The sequence below is a fragment of the Microcebus murinus genome, chromosome 15, assembly GCF_040939455.1.
Source record: "Microcebus murinus isolate Inina chromosome 15, M.murinus_Inina_mat1.0, whole genome shotgun sequence".
In the NCBI taxonomy this organism is placed as follows: domain Eukaryota; kingdom Metazoa; phylum Chordata; class Mammalia; order Primates; family Cheirogaleidae; genus Microcebus; species Microcebus murinus.
Genome location: NC_134118.1, coordinates 42224191 through 42242509, shown reverse-complemented (window position 1 = coordinate 42242509; position 18319 = coordinate 42224191). Strand labels below are relative to the sequence as shown.

The following is an 18319-nucleotide window of genomic DNA, read 5'->3' as shown; positions in this document are numbered from 1 at the left end:
TAGAGAGCAGTGAAAATGAATGTACCACAGCTACATGCATCAGGGTGGATAAATCTCAAAAACGTAACTGTTGAATAAAAAGCCAAGATGCAGAACATGTGCTGTATGCTACCACTTTTACAAAGTTCAAAGACAAACAAAATAAACAATATGATAAATTAAAGCCTAGAGAAAAAGCAAGGGAAACAATAAATAAAATTTAGGGTCATGGGAATTCTTAGGAGACAGGAAACAGGAGAATACACAAGACAGGTTCAATAGCATGGAAACTTGTTAAACTGGGCAGTAGGTTTATAGGTGTTTGCTTTATCATTATGCTACGTTATATATGTATAATGTTAGATAATAATTTCTATAAAGAGCACATACTCCTGGTCTTCAGAAGGAGGAACAGCATTAGAGCTTTCCCTGCTGATTATTCAGGAACCAAAGGGGCAAGGAAAGGGCACGAGGCGAGGGCCAGCCCTGGCTGAGTTCTGCAGCACTGGGCCCTTTACAGGTGGCGTCCACTGCCATTCCTCTGAGTTTGGTTTTTCAACAGTCCACCCTACTTAAAAATTCCATTTCTTCCTTTAGGCCATCATCCTCCATCTCCATTTGTATCACAGTAAAAGAAACCACCACATTTCACAGTTGATTTTTGAGATGTGATCAAGCCACTCAATTTAGCAATCCTAATCTGGGCCAGCTCCTTCCCTATTTTCCCTACCTGTTATCCTTACATCACCAATACAGCCGCTTTGATTTAATAAGGCCCCATCTTTTAGTGTTTCCCGCATGCTTTTGGTTTATTTTAACCTGTTTTGGTTAATGTCATTTCTTCTGCCTGGAATGTTCCCTCCTCTCTTCTCAAGATCTAAATCCATTGCTTCTTCAAGGGTGCTTTATATGTCATTCTTCAATCTTTTCCCCATCACGCTCCTGCTTACTCTGCGTCTCCTCAAACATTTGCACATCTAATTCATAGTGTATTGTCTTGCGCTTGTTAGCACATTGATTTGTACTTATCCTCTGTGATTGTTTTGTGTCAACATTTGAAAGAACTGTCAGCAGAGACTGCATCCTACAGAGCTTCCGTGAGTGCTCAAAACTTCTTCTTCATGAATGAGCACCAAGAGGGGAGCACAACTGGCAGCTGATCAAATCCTCACTGCTCTAACGTGACACCATGTGAGGTGCCACCTACCCTTATTCCCAAAAGGCTCCCAATTCAGTACACCGAAAAGATGTGCTCCCCCGCTGTGGGAACAGATTTCCAATTTTATAACAGAAACCAAGCAAAGCACCACTTCCTTTATAGAATTCTCTTCCATTATATTAAACGACTTTAGAGTACAACACTTCTCCTCCTCATCCCACCCTGCATTACTTAAGACTCCTTAGAAAATCACCCCTAACAGGTGGTTGAACGAGCTTCTTTGTAAACACAAGATCTGTTTCGTTTTTGGACAGTTTTGTTTATTAAACAGGTCCGTATCTTATCAAATCAAATTTATCTTCCTTATAACTTCTACCCTATTGGTCCTGGTCTCTGTTGTCATTTCATAAGTTTATGAAAATACTTTGCAAGCCGAATTTTAATTGTTTGTTTCCATCTCTTTCTCTGCCCACTTAGCTCTGAGCTACTTGAAAGCAGGGACCATACTCTATCCAGCTCCACAAATCCCTGATCCCTGACATACATGCACCCAGTTAGTGCTGGTGGAATGAATGAATGAATGATCAGTTCCCACACGTGTGCTGCGAATTTAGAATGAATGACAATTCAGAGTAAGCTTACTCCCCTTTTCACTCAACAGAACTTCATATATTTGAATGTAGCTACCATGCACAATTTTAATCCACTCCCACTCTTGTCTTCAAATTAGGCATTCCCAATTGCCTCAATAATTAATTTCTCATATGATGATTTCAAGAGTCTACAACATTCCAGTTGCCTCCCTTCTGGTGACTAGTTTATCAATTTCCCTCTTTAAATCAGGGCACCCAATCTAGGATTCAATGCTATAGATGTGACTAATCGGTTTACAAGAGTGAAGCTGCCCCTCTTGTTTTGAATTCTGTACTTGAATTCCTTTAGCCAACTCTGCTGAAATCTATCTCATTTTCAAATAAAGGCTTAATTTTAAATATTCCTTGTTGATTAATAGTGGTTATCTCTGGAGGTGGAAGTTGAGATGACAGGACAATTGCACTTTAAACATTTATACATAGGTTTAACTATTTATACTAAGCACATACTACTTTTGTCATTAAAACCAATATAGGGTTTTTTTAAAAAAAGATAATAAAGAGTTAATATCTGTGATTTCTATGGTTCCAGCCTTATGGAGTACATCCAAGTCATATTTAAACTATTTGTACTTTTTCTCTTCTTTTGCGTATATTTTTTCACCTATCAACAAGTATTTGAGTAGTCTTTTGTGCCCAGCACTTCTCTCTGGAATCAACTAGTGTAGCCATCCAAACCGTACTTCTAGATTGTGAAATTTCTCTCTTTCTATAAATGTCAGAAAGCAGCTCACTATAATTTGATTTCTCACTTTCTTAAGGTTAGATTCAAACCCAATAAGTTATTATTTGAAGTTTACTTTGGAAGGGAGAAATCATATAGCACATTTCAGTTAACGTTTTCTGGAGCGTAGGGTCTCCCACCCTTTTGTTTCCTCCCAAATACAGCTGTGCTTCATGCTCTAGAGGGGATTGTTGGGTTAACAAGTAGGGCCAAACAAGTGCAGATTAGAAAACGGAGCCTAATTCTAGGCCACGATAAGAAGGCAGTGCTCTCTATATGGAGCACACTGTTAGGGCCCAGAAAGTGTCACTGGTGTGACTCTATTACCCTCTGCTTAGTCGAAGGTCAGAAACTCAGATCTTAAGTCTTTGAGGAAAGAAATATTATTGGCAGCACAAGTTTTCATGAATCATGGAGTCATCATGTTCCATAAGCAGCGAAGGGGTCCTCCTCCTGTAGTGGAGGGTTTCTCTCTGAGCAGAGTTTGGGGTGACAAGGCATCTCCTTCAGGTTGTGAGATCCCATGAAGATTTCCCAGACCTAGAGCTGCACTGGGCCTCAGGAGACCATCAGACGGTCCAGCCTGGGTAGTGCTGACACTCTGACCGTGAGCTAGTTTCTTCCTCTCTCTGTAGCTCAGTCTCCACTTCTGTCCAATTGGTGGGAGAAGCAGCCCTTCCCTGCCTGACTCACAGGCAGATGCTCTTCGTGAACAATAAAGTGTAATATAAATAGAAAGTCTCAGTAATGTGCTCTTTCCCCTTTTACAAGATGGAGATACTCAAGCAGTAGCTTGAGTTAAGTGATCTGCCAGTGAGAAACCTTGGTGATGGAAGAATGCAAGGGAGAAGAGTAGAGATCGTGTCCCCTGCCTACTGTAAGTTCCTTCCATGAACCTCTCATTTCCAACCTAGAGGAGTTGGAGGCAATTACTCAAGTCTATGAGTTAATTTTAGGGTGTTAAGAGCCTAACAAATTATGGTCAATAAGCTTCCCAGGCTTAGCATCACAAGTCTTTATTTTTGGCTGAAATGATATCATCCCAGAGTGGGAGTTCTGGTTAGTTCAGGGGTCCTCAACCCCTGTTCAAATCATCCAGGGAGCTTTTTTTTTTTTTTTTTTTTTTTTGAGACAGAGTCTCGCTTTTGTTGCCCAGGCTAGAGTGAGTGCCGTGGCGTCAGCCTAGCTCACAGCAACCTCAAACTCCTGGGCTCGAGCGATCCTTCTGCCTCAGCCTCCCTGGTAGCTGGGACTACAGGCATGTGCCACCATGCCCGGCTAATTTTATATATATATATCAGTTGGCCAATTGATTTCTTTCTATTTATAGTAGAGACGGGGTCTCGCTCTTGCTCAGGCTGGTTTTGAACTCCTGACCTTGAGCAATCCGCCCGCCTCAGCCTCCCAAGAGCTAGGATTACAGGCGTGAGCCACAGCGCCCGGCCTCAGGGAGCTTTTTAAAAATGTTCACACCCAGGCTCTACCCTGAGCCAATTAAACATAAATCTCCGAGGGGTGTTTGAATATATTTTTTTAATCTCCCAGGTGATTCTAATGTATAGCCAGGGTTGAGAACCACTGGGTTGGCTGATGGTGATCAGAGGCTGATGGGCAGCCATAATTGTCCCTAATTATTAATACATAGTACAGTTAAAGCAATCCTACTGAGATCCTCAGTTGAAATGAATTCACACCTCAGGTATATTAATATGGTCAGCATTTATTGTTCACATACTATATGCCATACATGAGTCTAAATACCTATATGTCTGAGCTCACTTAGTACCATAGAACCTACAATGTTCCCCCACTTTTACAGACAAGAAAAACAGGCCGACAACTGCAGTAACTTGCTACTGTTGTGTCTAAAATGCGGTACAGCCAGGATCTTAATTTCTGTCTTACACTGCTTCTTAATACTGCCACAGAATGTGGTACACAACACCTTAGACTTAGTGATGAATTAAAGATCAAAGATTGTTGGGTAATGCAGAACAGTTTCTAATCCTAATGCCTGCAGGGTCCAGGAGGTAAGATACCTGAGGGAGGCAGGCAGATGTATATGCATATGGGGACATGGTGGCCGAGTGGCAGGAATCGCGGCAGACTGACAAGCACATGCCTGGGGAAGGGAGACAGCCGCCGCCGACTACAGCAGATTGCTGCCATGTGGGGAGGTGGGCCCAGTGCTGCTGGCTCTTCCAAGTTTTCAAAAGAAGCTGGAAATTCAGATTTTTATATGAAACCTCCAATTTCCAAAATGTTGTCTCAAGTTTTTAAACATACCATCTGGGGCAAAACACATCAGTATGGCACCAGCTTGTGACCCCTGATACGATCTATCTCCCCTCACCCTCTCTCTCTCCCCCACACACACCTGAACACCCCTCAATCCTTCATTTAAGATTTATTTAATGTGTTCTCTTGGAATGTTTCTCTGAAGACTCCACCTTTCCTTCTTTCTGTGCAAAATCTGAACTATTACCTATATAACATATGGAGTACCCAATATAAATTTCCTGTGGGTTACTTTAATCAGTGGACTGCCTGTTGAATAAATGAATAAACAAATAAACACTTATTAAACATTCTATAATCTGAGTCTCTCTCTAAGTCTCTGAGGGAGGATTTACTATTCTCACTTTACCGTAAAATCTGGTCATAATGTATATGATTATTATACAACTTAGATATAATTCAAGTCAAATCATATAAACAGAGAAACTCAGTCCTGCAGTAAAAGGCTAATATAATACTGTTGGCCTATGAAACAAGTATTAGTCAAGCCTTACAATAATAGCCTTGTAAAAGAATTATTGTTAATAATTCCATGTTATATTATTATTACTCATCACTCTAATGAGATACATGGAAAAAAAAAAACATAAAAATCCCCAAAAAGTTCTAGGTCAAAAATGCCTATAGTCTAATCACAATCTAAGCAAACTAAAACATATTTCATATACTTAGTAAATAGGTAATACTTGTTGAGTTCTTTCTATGCAGCAGGTACTAATTAGGAATGATTTTATAGAGAGGTATACTATCTACATTTATATATGTATTTAATTAATCCTTATAATAACTCTATGATATAAGAACTATTATCACCAAAAATGAAGAAACTGGAGAACAGAGAAGTTAAGTAATTTGCCAGAGATCACACAGCTAGTCAGTGGCAGAGCTGGGATCTGAACAACCTGGAGCCAAAGTTAGTACACTTGACCGCTATCCTATGAACTTCAAAAGCACATAAGTTCCGTTTTTACTTTAGTCGTACCATGTACAGTAGACAAAGTGAAAAGAGGGCGAAGTCACAGATGACTCTATCTCTCTCTCATTACAAAACAACAACAGAAGCTTTTTAAAATATACCACCGGACCACCTAAGATACCAGCACTATATAACCTTAGAAAAATCCATCACCCTTCACAAGTACAGCAGCTTGTATCAAAAGCTCAGATAAGCAGAGTGCTGTTGATCAATCATGTAAAAGATCATTTTCTCCTGGCCTTCTTCAGTCCCCTTTGAAGGCCAGCTTCTTCAGAGCACTCAAAACAATTCACCCTGAGATCCACATCTCTCTCTCACCCCCTTTCTTTTTTCCTTACACCACACGTCTAATGGGGTCTAACCACTTCTCTGACCCATGTAGAAATTACCAGAAAGAGAGAAAGAGAGAGAGGTTATTTTAGGGTTTGCTTTTTAAGGCCCCAGCCTCCAAGAAGGTCCATGCATTTCTTCCTTGCTGGTAGATAAAACTTGGCTGCATTTGGATTTTCTTAAAAACAGAAGCAAAGAGTACCTAAACCTGGGTCATTTAAGAACTCTAGAGGCAGAACCTCAGCGGTGGAAGTTGTTTTCTAATGAGAAGGGAATGGACAGTTGGAAACAATATCCTTTTTAGGCACACAGAATCTGCTGCATTTAATATAACCCTAGGTCAGTCTGTGAAAGCAGAGTTGCTAAAGGCCACATTCTGACCTCAGACCGTGGGCGCGTATCACTGTGCATTTTATAAAATTAGCTACAGTAAGCCTGTGTGTGTGTGTGTGTGTGTACACACAGTGAAGCTAACTTTTATACAATAAACAGCAATATGCGCCCATGCAGTTTAAGATTATTATCAAGCCAAACTCTGGCTTTTATTTATGAAACTACCTTGTAACTAGAACAATTCCATCCCAAGGGGGGTCCCTGGGGAATGCTATGAGTCATCTTTGAGGCCCCTGCTTCAGCACCTAGTCATACACTATTCTCCAATATCATAAAAAATATAATTTACAGACAGAGGATAGAAATATAAAACTTGCTCCCAAACAGAAGGGAGAAAGCAGCTAGAAACTTCAGCCCATCAAGTACTCTTAGCTATTTCTAAGGTCTGTGCTTTGCACATTATTCTCTTATAAAATATGACAGAAGACATTTCAGCTACCATGAACCGTAAAGTGTTTTGTACACTTAGCCCTAGATGGTATGAATTACTGAGCTACACCTGGCAAAGTAGGAGACAGAAAGAGTACATCCAGAAAGAGGCATCATCATTTACAATCTATACCTGTAAGATGCGATTCTAAGTGTACATTAACTAAGCCAAAACAGTAATGAAATCTGATGAGAAAAAGCTCACATCTTACCATAAGTAGGCCTGGTCCAGATTTATTTCCAATAAGAGAAAACCCACAGTCTATTTCTTCACCACAGAGCCCATAGTCTTGTAAAACCTTATGCTAGAAATCCTTTAACGCCCCCAAAAGTCCTATTTTGTAGGTCATACTCTCATTATCTTGTTCTGCGATCAGTCTGATTAAATTATAGGAAATTACTAATACATCACTCAGAATGGAGAGATCAGCTCCAGCCTGTTCTGTTTGTTTTTCCTTCTCCTACCCATTAGGAGTATTAACTCTATCGGATATTTAAAAATGAAGAATGGAGGAGGACATGGCAACTTCAAACGAGGACAGAGGCTATATTCACCCAATCGCAGGAATGTGATGCCCTTCAGCTCTCACAGACGGCATTTCTGACCAATCACAGAAACCAAGGGAGCTTTAAACAGTGTAGCAATGTGGGCCCCACTCTCATTTCCCTCCTACCTTGTGCTATGACCTAAATATTTGTGTACCCCAAAATTTCATACATTGAAAAGTAATCTCCAATGTGACAGTACTAATACGTGTGGTCTTTAGGTGGTGACTAGGTCACGAGGACAGAGCCTTCATGAATGTAATGAGTGCCCTTATAAAGGAGGCCAAGTGAGTGTGTTCACCCCTTCCACCACGTGAAGACACAGTGAGAAGGTGCCATGGTTGAAGCAGAGACTGAGCCCTCACTAGACACTGAATCTGCTGGCACCTTGATCTTGGACTTCCCAACATTCAGAACTGCAAGCAATAAGTTTTCTACTATTTATAAGTTACCCAGTCTAAGGCATTTTCTATAGCAGTCCAAATGAACTAAGATATCTTCTCATCTTTGAGTCCAAAAAAATACCAATTTGCATATAAGTGACCATATATAGCGATACTGGCTAAGAGTTTTTCTCTTTTGTAAAACTAACACATCTGGATACGATCCAAACCCGAGCTACTGGGATTACTAAGTAAACTAGTTTACTAACCCAGCCAGGCACCATACATGTCTAATCCGGCCTTTTCTATAAGAACATGTTGACATTAATAGGACTCCTTGTATTTTAAACCAACTTGTATTTTAATTAATTAATTAATTAATAGGACTCCTTGTATTTTAAACCAACTTTTGACCCCGGGAGAAGCCTGCCTGGTTATTTCACCAAGACACTCTCCTTGGGTGTGTCCACAGCCTTTGTCCATCTAATTTTACAAGCCTCACAAGATAGAGATTTTTCTACACCTCCCTTGGAACTCTCCTAATAGAAGCCATTCGAAGACTCTAAAATCTCAAATGCGCAGCAAGCTCTAACACTAGTCAAAAGCTGTCCAATTTATACTTCTCCAGCATGATTTATTAACACTTTGTGCAGAGAGACTTGTCAACTCACACCAGCTGTGTCATCCCATAGTGAGATGGCAGCGTGCAGATAAATTAAAAATCAATTTTTTTATTAGAAACTATTTTGAAGCATTAGAAGGTATGTGATTCTGAGCTATCTTCCTTATTTTAACAGGAAAGCTCGGTGATATCCTACTTACTGTATTAGGAATACATGGATGTTCTTTTCAGAGAGCAGACAGGCACTATTTCCCATACCAACCTAGACTGCTCCTGGATACTTTGGAATCATTAGGTCTGGCTGACAGGATCAGTGAAATATTTGCTACTTCAGACTCAAATTTTTTCCCACATGGTTTCTGCCATGGTTAGTCAGGAGGTACTGCTTGGTCACTGCAAAAATTAATAAGAATAAATAGGGGAAGAGTTAAATCTCCTACCCTTTCTCTTTCATCAGACTTAAAAAGACTTGTAACATTATAAAAATAAGAGATCCTGTTCCTTTTCAGTCATTTTGCTTTCCAATTTTACTAGAAAGCAAGAGAGGCTTTTCTAAAGTTTTGTTAATGAAGAACACAATAACCTGTTCTGGTCTTGACCCACATCTGAGTAAACAATGAAAATACTGGAATAATAAAACAACTGTTGTATTAACTTGTCCTTTGCACTCCCTCTCAGGAATAGGCTTTGGGCAAATTTTCAATGATAAATATAAGGGGATCTAAACTCATACGTTTATGGGTAAGTTGAAGCTAATGAAGAAATCTTAAAAGTGTTGATCACCAGTGATAAAGGGACTTATAGATGCAACAAATGCAGGAGAAAGCCCTTTCTCGTCCTCTCCCTCTTTAGTTTGTGATCCCAAATGTAATGATGTTCATAAAATGCCTAGTCCCCTGCCATGGTAAACAGTCACAACATCAGTTTCCCTCTCTTTCTCTTTCTTAGGCTGACAAACTTTTTAAAATTATGCAGGTCGGGATTCTGCTAAAGATAAGTGGGTGGTATAGTTCAAAGGGCCTCTGGGACTTTTTTTGAACATGGTATTGGACCTTGTTAATGGAAAGAATTTTTATAAAAAGAGCCATCAACAGCTAGAGAGTCATATTTAAATCCCAAAATGATGATTGTTGCTCTAGGCCAAGAAATACAGGCTTTATTTTGAATAAATAATTTTTAAAGTCACCTCTCAAAAAACAGTATAGGTTTATTATTCATTGCTGGGGTCACCTGCAAAAGTTAATACAGAACTTCTTTTTGATTTGTAGACAGTAGGATCACCATTCAACTTTACAGTACAGGCCATTTTTTTCCTGCATATGTATGAGGCCCGTATAACAAAAACAAAAACAAACACAGATACAAACACACACACTTACTTCAGAGGCCCAGGAGGAAATGACTATGTAGAATTTTAAATCAGAAACCTAAGGCTTAGGTTAGCAGTGTCAGGTTAAAGGCGCACCCATCTCCAAAGCTAATTCGGTTCTGAACAGTCCCATGGGTGTCTAGCTGAACAGAAGGAGCTAGGAAACCTTAGCAGGCCGCAGCCCGGTCTGGAGAATTGCTCGGACTCCATGCCAGGGGTTGAGGCTCACCCCAGACTTGGTATCAGATAATACCAAGTGCTAGTCTAGATTTCCAGGACTAATCCACTCCAGAGTGGAACTTCCAGGTTCCTTGGTGTCTGCGCTGTCCAGTGGGAGGACTGTGAGCTTTGTAGAGCCAGACTGTGACTGGCTAGTATTACATTTAATAACAGAAAAGTAAATTCAACACAAGGAAAGAGTCTATAAGTAGCAATGGTTTATGGTTTAGAAACCTTTCATATCATTGGTGGATGCAAAGACAAGGGGGGACCTAAAAGGAAGTGGAAAGTATTCCAAATTTTCTATAGCTTCAGTTTTCACAAGTTCTTCTTTTTTTTTTTTGTATTCTAATTTGCACTTCTTAAATGTATGTTTACAGGTTCTACAGATTCTTAAAACAATATATCAATAGCGGCTATTAACCACTTTTGTATTTCCTTGGAAGGGCTCTTTGGCTTCAAAAGCAATTTTCCCCATCTCACTTGGCCAAGACCTCCCTTCCTCACCCCCGTTACACACATCACTCCTTTCTTTTAGGGTCAACTTTTAAATCTGCCCCTATCTAACTCCTTAAAACCCTGGGATGCCTTCTTTGAGGGCAACTTTAATCCCCAGACTTACTATATTTTAACTTATTGATACAAAGCAGTTCTCCAGGGAATGAGAAAGCCTCTCCCACACATAAATAAACAAACAAACGTTTGCATTAAAACCGGGACTTAGAACTACAATTACATTCTACATTAAATACAAAGTAACACTAATTTTTACCAAAGTTAATATTTATTACATCTCCACACCACTTGCAAGTTTCTTTGAGACTCATTCAGCATTTAGCAAGCCTTGGGTTACTGTGACTGAATTGCAAAATACACCATTTGCCCAGAAACTGCTCTTAGTCCAAATGCAAATTGGTTACAAAACATGTGTAAACCACGCTTAGAACAGGCAGCACACATCCGCAAAAATCCATTCAGTGCAAAAGTGAGTGGAAAAGCTTCGACAATTAAGGCTTCCCTTTAAAAACTGGAGGGACATTCGGGGTGTTTCCAAAGGTAATTGCTTCTTACTTCAGTAAAAGTGACTTTATGTGACTGAAAGAGGGAGATGATTTTTTTTTTTTATTGAGTGGAAAGCAGTAGAGAGACTGCAATTAGAGAGCAAAGTGAGAGAGCCCACTCTCAAAATATAACTTAATCACCAGGCACCAACGCGCGGGAGAGGCCCACCGAGCACATGAGCTAAAATGGAGCCTGAATTTCCTCTCAGACGGAGAGGGTAGTAGCACGAGGTCAGGGTCAAGGTCACCAGCAGGGCAGGCTGCAGCTGCCCGACTGCGCTACACACAGGCGGAGGGAAGGCGTTCCATCTCCGTCACAGCCGAAACAGATAAATCCCTTCTCCTCTCCCACCCTCTCTCTAACCCCGCCAACATTCTTTTTTTTTTAAAGCAGGGGGAGAAGAGAAGAAAGGAAAATGACCAAATAACCTCACCGCCCTGTTTTCGCACACGAGCTCACCAGCTCCCAAAGTTGCCATCTAAGGGCAAGTTCGCAGGGAACGCAGAAGCCCGTTTTGCCGGAGCAGGGCAAACTCCCCCGGCGCCCCCGGGATCCCCGCCTGCCCCCGCTGCCCCGCACGCCCCCGCACGGCCCGGGGACCGCGGCCGGCCGGCCATGTGCACGCACACTCTCCTCCAACTGCCGCGACTTTTCTGTGAATCGCAGCGCGGAGCCTCCGCCCGCCCTCCCCGACTCCGCCGCCTTCCTCCTCGCACAAAATCTCCCTGCACACGCAGCCGCCTGCGAGCGATTTTATGTGCATATATATTACATATGTGATATTATCCTCAGAACCTCTAGCGGGCAGGCGAAGAAAGGACTGCACAGGGGCATTTTTTTTTTTTTTTTTTTAAGGAAGGGAGGAAAAAAAAAAAAAAAAAAAGCACAACCCAAGCCCTCTGCGTCGACTCCTGCGTACCGGGAAGAGGAAAGAAAAGAGGAATGTTTGCGGAGCGGACTGCCTGCGAGTGCCCTTGCTCGCCACTCCGGCCGCGGCCCGGGGGACGCGGAGCCGCCGGGGCGCCCGGCCCGCGAGCCCGCGCCCCCCTCCCGGTCCCCCGGGCCGGCACCGCCGCGGCTGTTTCGCGAGGGGGAGATCGATCGCGCTGCCTGTCTGCAGCGGAAACGCACACGCTCACACACAGCCCGAGACACCATAACCTTAACCCTTCCCCCACCCTCCGTGAACTTCAGGTGACCGACCACGTCGGCCTGACACCCGGGCGGGCGGGCGCTCCGGCTCCGCTCCCGCCCCCGGCCCGGGTTTTGCAGGATCGGGCTCCGAGCAGCGCCAAACCGCCGGGAGAGGAGCGGAGCGCGGGGGGAGCGGAGAGAAATTGACCCTCCGTCTCCCCCGACCCCTCCCTCCCGCGCCTCCCGCGTCCCCTCCTCCCGGCACCCCGCCCCACGCCTTCTCCCCTGCCCCCTCTTCCCTGCATTCAAGGAGCCGGGCGGCCCCGGGGGATATTTTTAGTTGCTTCTTTCTCCTTCACTTTTAGCTTTAGCAGCATCTCGGAACACTCAAAGCGGAGAAAGATGGGGCGGGGGGGGGGGGCTGGAGAGGGAGTGGGGGAAAAGTTAAGAGTCTCGCAAAGAAAAGCCGGAGGGAGGGCGGAGAGGGACCGGGGGCGCGGGTGGAGGAGGGGAAGGGGACCCGGCCGTGCCGGCGGGTGTGTGTCTCCAGTTGGTGTGTGTGGCTGCCGCCGGGAGGGCTGTGATGCACTTTAGTCCTGGACTCTGCTCAGGCTCGCCGGGGAGGGGGGCCTGAGAGCCCGAGTCTCGCCCGGCTCCGTCTGCTCCGACTGACCCCGCATTTTATTGCGGCCAGGAGCCCTGCTCCTCCCTCCCCTCGGCTCTGCAGAGACCTCGCGCGCCGCGAGCCGCCCTGCCTCCTGCCTCCGCCTCGGCGCGGCTCCCGCACCCCACATCCGCCCGCCGCTGCCCGGCCTCGCCCCCCGCCCGGCCGCCCCGCGCCCCTGCGCCCCGGCGCGCCCCCTCGCCCCGGCGCCGCGGGAGCAGCCGCCCGGCGGCGCGTGTGTGCCCGAGTGTTTGTGCGCGGTGCCCCCACACCCTCCCCGGCCGCTCCCGCCTCGCCCGCCCCCGACTCCCCTCCTCCGCCGCCGCCTCCTCCACCTCCGCCTCCTCCTGCTCCAGCCGCCGCCGCTGCCGCCGGCGGCTCCGGGGCCGACCCACCCCGGCGCAACCTTTAGCCGGAGACGGACCTTTCCCTGGACCCCGCGGCCGGCGGCTGCCGCGCGCCCTCGCCCCGGCACCCCCAAACGCCATGTCGCGGCCCCCGCCCTCCGCGCGCCCCGACCCCGCACCCTTAGGCGCCGGGGGCCGCAAGGAATTTTCTTTTTTTTTAAGATTCCAACCTCTCCCACCTCCCCCCCACAACCCCCCGATAAAAACCCCGGCATCCACACGACTCCCCTCCTCCCTTCCCGCGCCCCCTCCCCCCAGCAGCCCGGAGTGAGGAGGGGGAAGGAGAGGGAGAGAAAGCCCGATCTCAAGGAAAAAAAGAGGGGGGGCGCGAGAAAGAAAGAAAAAGAGAGAGAATAGAAAGGGCACGGGGCTGATCATCACCAACATGGCTGCCTCGGCACAGACCTAAGCGAGGAGTAACCCGGGCTGTGTCTTTGTCAGTTTCACCTCTGTAACCCTAAACTAACGCAGAAAACAACGGCGGAGGCTGCGGAGGGGAAAGAGGAGAGGGAGGGCGAGAAAATGGCACGAGAGGAGGTGGAGAAGGGATGACTTACGTGAGGGAAGGCGCTTGGGCTGCTCCTGCTTCCTCCTGGGCATTTTCCCCCTTTTCTCACATTCTCCTCCTTGGTTAATGTGAGATCAAATAAACCCCCGTGGGGGCAGAGAGGCAGACACTGGCAGGAGCGGGGAGGTAGTTGGGGGGCGGGCGGGCGGGCAGGGGGAAACCCCTTCTCTCCGGTGTGTGCAATGGGTTGAAGCTTGTTTCCTGGAGCCAGAAGAGGGTTTTTTTTTCTTCTTTTCTTTCCTTTCTTTTCTTTTTTTTTTTTCTTTTTTTTTTTTTTTTTAAATTTTTGGTCGTGCACCTGGCTTGTCCCCGAGCGTAATATTCTTCAATGGAAACGGAGCTAATAGGTGTGAGTGTGTGTGCGTCCTGTGCTCGCGTGTGTGATGGGAGGTATAAATAAATGAGCGCCGGTGCGGCGGTGTCTATGGCCGCGCTCGGTGTCTCCGAGCCCCTAACACTAATGTCGGGATCAAAGGGCAGCGGCGGCGGCAGCACAGCTCACAGCTCGCTCCCTTGCTCTCTCTCTCTCTTTCTCGCTCTCTCTCTCCTCTCGCGCTCTCTCTCGCTCGCTCGCTCTCTGTCACACACACACTCACACACACACAGAGGCACAGACTGAGGGAAAGAGCGAGAGCTACACACACACACACACACACACACACAGCAAAGAGGAAGGTGCCCTAAGGCTCCCAGGGCGGACTCAGCCTGGGATTTACAACCGCTCCAGTCTGCAAAGAATGGGGGGCGCGCGTGCGGGGGTGGGATGGAGTTCTTCGAATTTATCCCGCTAGTTGCCAAATCCAGGGGGGCAAAAAAGTTTTTCCCACTCTTTCGACGACGATGAGTTCATTGCATGGCTGATTTTTTTTTTTTAAAAAAAGGAAATAATCTTGCACTTCACTTTCTTCTGTTTATTAAACTACATTTTGTTCTGTATAAAATTCTTCGGGCTTTTGTCACTACTGAGAGAATTCCTCTCTCACCCCATCACCTTAAGTCTGGAGGTTACGGTCCCCCACACACTCTCCAAAAACATTCCAATAAAAGTAATTTTTGGAAAAAAAATAAAAAGATAACATAGGGTGAAATCAATAACGAGGTTGACGGAATAAGTGCCCAGTTTTGGGGTGTCCGGTGGAGTTGAAACTGAAAAATGCTCCAAAATGAAAATTATAGCTCCTTGACAAAGGGGTAAAAATAAGATTAGGTCACCCCTGATGGTTGGTTTAACTGCTACATGATACGCCTACAGTGCATACAGCTTCGGAAATTTACTTTTTTCCCTGCTATAATGCAGGTATATGAAGTTTACCCTGAAGCAATTCCAGTGTGCATTATGAGCCCAATATAGCAGTTTTCATTAACTGATACATACTTTCATTACTTTACAAATCACACATCTTTCTTCAAAGAGAGACATAAAGGGGACAAATAGAAAAGGACGGGTCTCGCTCTCGCACAAAAGGTACTTGGTGAAAGAGGACTGTTCTCTTTGTGACTTGCAGTCATTTGGATAAAAGTTCACTCAGAGGTTGTTAATGATTTAAACTCCAAAACCTGCTACTATAATTGAAGTAAAAATGGTCTGAAGAAGAGTTGTTTCATAAAACTCTCTTTGTAAGATAAAACTTTGAACTTAGCAGAATACATTATATGTCATGAGTCAGATGTAGCTAAAAAATAAAAAGGTGCATTATTTAACTACATCTTCCCTTTTTAGCTTTTTTTTAAAAAAAACTCTGACTCATCATCTTATTATGTTAAATATTTTCCTACCAATTTTTAAATAGACTTTTTCATCAAAGAAGGTGGAGGCACAGTAAAGATATAGAACATTAAAATGACACTCTATGATCTTACATGGATAACTAATGCCTCTTTGAGGTTCTGATTTAATTCTTACAACTCCAGTGGTGTTAAAGAGAGCAATGGGGCTTAAGTTCTGATGCACCCCTTTAAAAACAACAATAAGGCTTGCACGCTATTGTTAGTAACACTTAAAGAGTGCTGTATCCCCCAAAAGATATTTCATTGATAGTGAAATCTCAGGATGGACCCTTCTCTGCCAACTCCCCCCCAAAATTTACTTTCCCAGTAACAAGGGATGTTATCTGAAGCAAGGTTTGAAACACCTGTTTGAATTCAATCTGAAACAAAACAGAGAGCAGTCAAGTCTAAAATGAAGCATCAACCTTAAACCCGTTCTTCCTCGAATATTGGTTTTAAAAAGCTGTTAGTTAAGTTTCCCTGCATTATAATTTGAAATAGAACTATCTTTCAACTCCGATCGAATTCAACTCCTCATGACTTAGACTATTGTCGGTGGCATTGAACTTGACATTAATATATGAATGATAATCAGAGCCCATCTATTCCAAGTAGACCCATTGTCCTGAATGTGAGGGATCTTTACACTTAAACAGAGTGGTCCCCACACTCTACCACCACTGTTCCCTTAGAACCTTTGGCTAGGATGTTGAGGATTATTACTCTGCATAGACACACCACCACCTTTTCCTTAATTGCTGTGACTCTTCACAATGTTTAGCACACTATAATTGAAAACACACGTTAGGCCTTTCCTCAAAGCAGAGTACATTTCCTGTGACCTTTTAAAGGCAGGCAGTCAAACACTGTCAACTTTTAATTATGGAGGTGTTCTATCAACAGCCAAAAGCATTTTTAAATTGAATTTATTCATAGCTCCACCTCTTTCCAAAAATTATTTGAAGTAGTACACAACAATAGAAAATGGAAATAAGGACAGAACAATTCTGCTTAAATCTCAGGTTGGTATCTCTATACTACAAAATACTCTTCAAGGTCATTTCCATCTCACCCTCAATCGCTGTGTGCTCAGGGAACACAAACTAATTTTAATGTTAGACTAACATAAAATATTAGGAAAACAAATAGCTGGAGGTTACTACAATGGATTTCAAAATCAAATGAATAAATAATTTGGGGAATATATGCTTTCTGGATACATGTACCATGAACCATTAGCTTGGAGGGTTGTTGACCACAGTCATCAGATAGGGATATTTATTCTATTTGATTAACCCCTATGGACCAAGATTTTAAAAGCATATTTTATCTTAATAATTATAGTACTCTCTCCACTCCCATCTCCATTACCTCTCAAATGTGAGTTTAAAATAAATTTTCTCAAAATTGTGCATTCTATAAGCGCTTGCTCTCACAAATTCTATCCAAGCCCAAGTATTGATAGGTGTGGGTAGACCGAGGAGCACTTCCTTCCCCTAGAATTGTGTGTGGTCTGCAAAGGGGTCCATGAGGTCAAAACTATCTTCATAATAATACTAAGATGTTATTTGCCCTTTTATCCATGTTGACATTTGCACTGATGGTACAGAAGCAATGGGGGATAAAATGCCACACCTCAGCACGAATCAAGGCAGGGGCACCAAAATATATTAACAGTCATTTATTCTTTACCACCATGCATTTAGAGAAAGGGGGAAAAAAAGGTTCATTTCAGAATGTCCTTGATGGAGCAGTAAAAATTATTAATTTTCTGAAATCTCAGTCCTTAAGTACAAGACTTTTAAATATTCTTTGTGACAGAATGGTATGTACACATAAAGCACTTCTGCTGCATACTGAAGACGTCATTTGTCTGAAGGAAAATCACTTCTGAGATTGTTTGAAATAGCCACTTTTTTCATGGAATGTTATTTTTACTTGAAAGAATGACAGACAAACTCAGACTTGGGTATTTCTCCAAAAATGAATGAAGTGAGCCTGTAATTTCAAGGAAAACAATGTATAGTATTTTTTGGCAAAGACAATATTTGCACTAACAAATGAAAATTAGAATTTTAGATAACTTGTGTCCATCACTGTGAGTTTAACAGCTATCTAATATTTCAAGATTTTTTTGATGAGATCAATAGTGGTATTCATAAATGTAACTTTTTGATATTATCTCAATATTTTGGAAGATCTGCGTAATTCAGTGAATGAATATTTTCCAAATGACCAATGCTTGATGTTACCAAATCATGCTATAGTAACAGATTCATTGAAAGCACAAGATAGATCAATAGGTTTTCACGTAAAGGGGTATAAAAAGTTCTTTGACATGGTTCTAGATTCCACACTGCAAGTAACCTTTAAGAAACCACTACTCAAGTTTTGGTGTAGTATCAAGTTTTGGTGTAGTATCAAAGAAGAGTACCCACAATTATCTAAAAAGGCTATTAATATACTCATCCGTCTTCCAACTATGTATCTGTGTGAGGCTGGATTTATTTTTATGTACATCTTTAACCAAAGCAACATATCACAATGGATCCCAATGCAGAAGCAGATACAAGAATCTAGCTGTGTTCTATTAAGCCAGACATTGCAAAAATTTACAGAAACATAAAACAATGTCCC

At 43.4% G+C, this 18319-nt stretch overlaps 1 protein-coding gene across 2 annotated transcripts in view; it reads right to left on the bottom strand.

Moving 5' to 3' along the window:
* ZNF827 (zinc finger protein 827) overlaps positions 1-14616 on the bottom strand; it is a 159849-nt gene extending 145233 nt beyond the window's left edge. For both annotated transcript variants that reach the window (XM_012783773.2, XM_012783771.2), the window contains exon 1: positions 13905-14616. In XM_012783773.2, coding sequence (XP_012639227.1) covers positions 13905-13947 — 43 coding nt within the window. In that variant the 5' untranslated portion in view covers positions 13948-14616. The remainder of the gene's footprint in view (positions 1-13904) is intronic.
* Positions 14617-18319: the final 3703 nt, after the last annotated feature.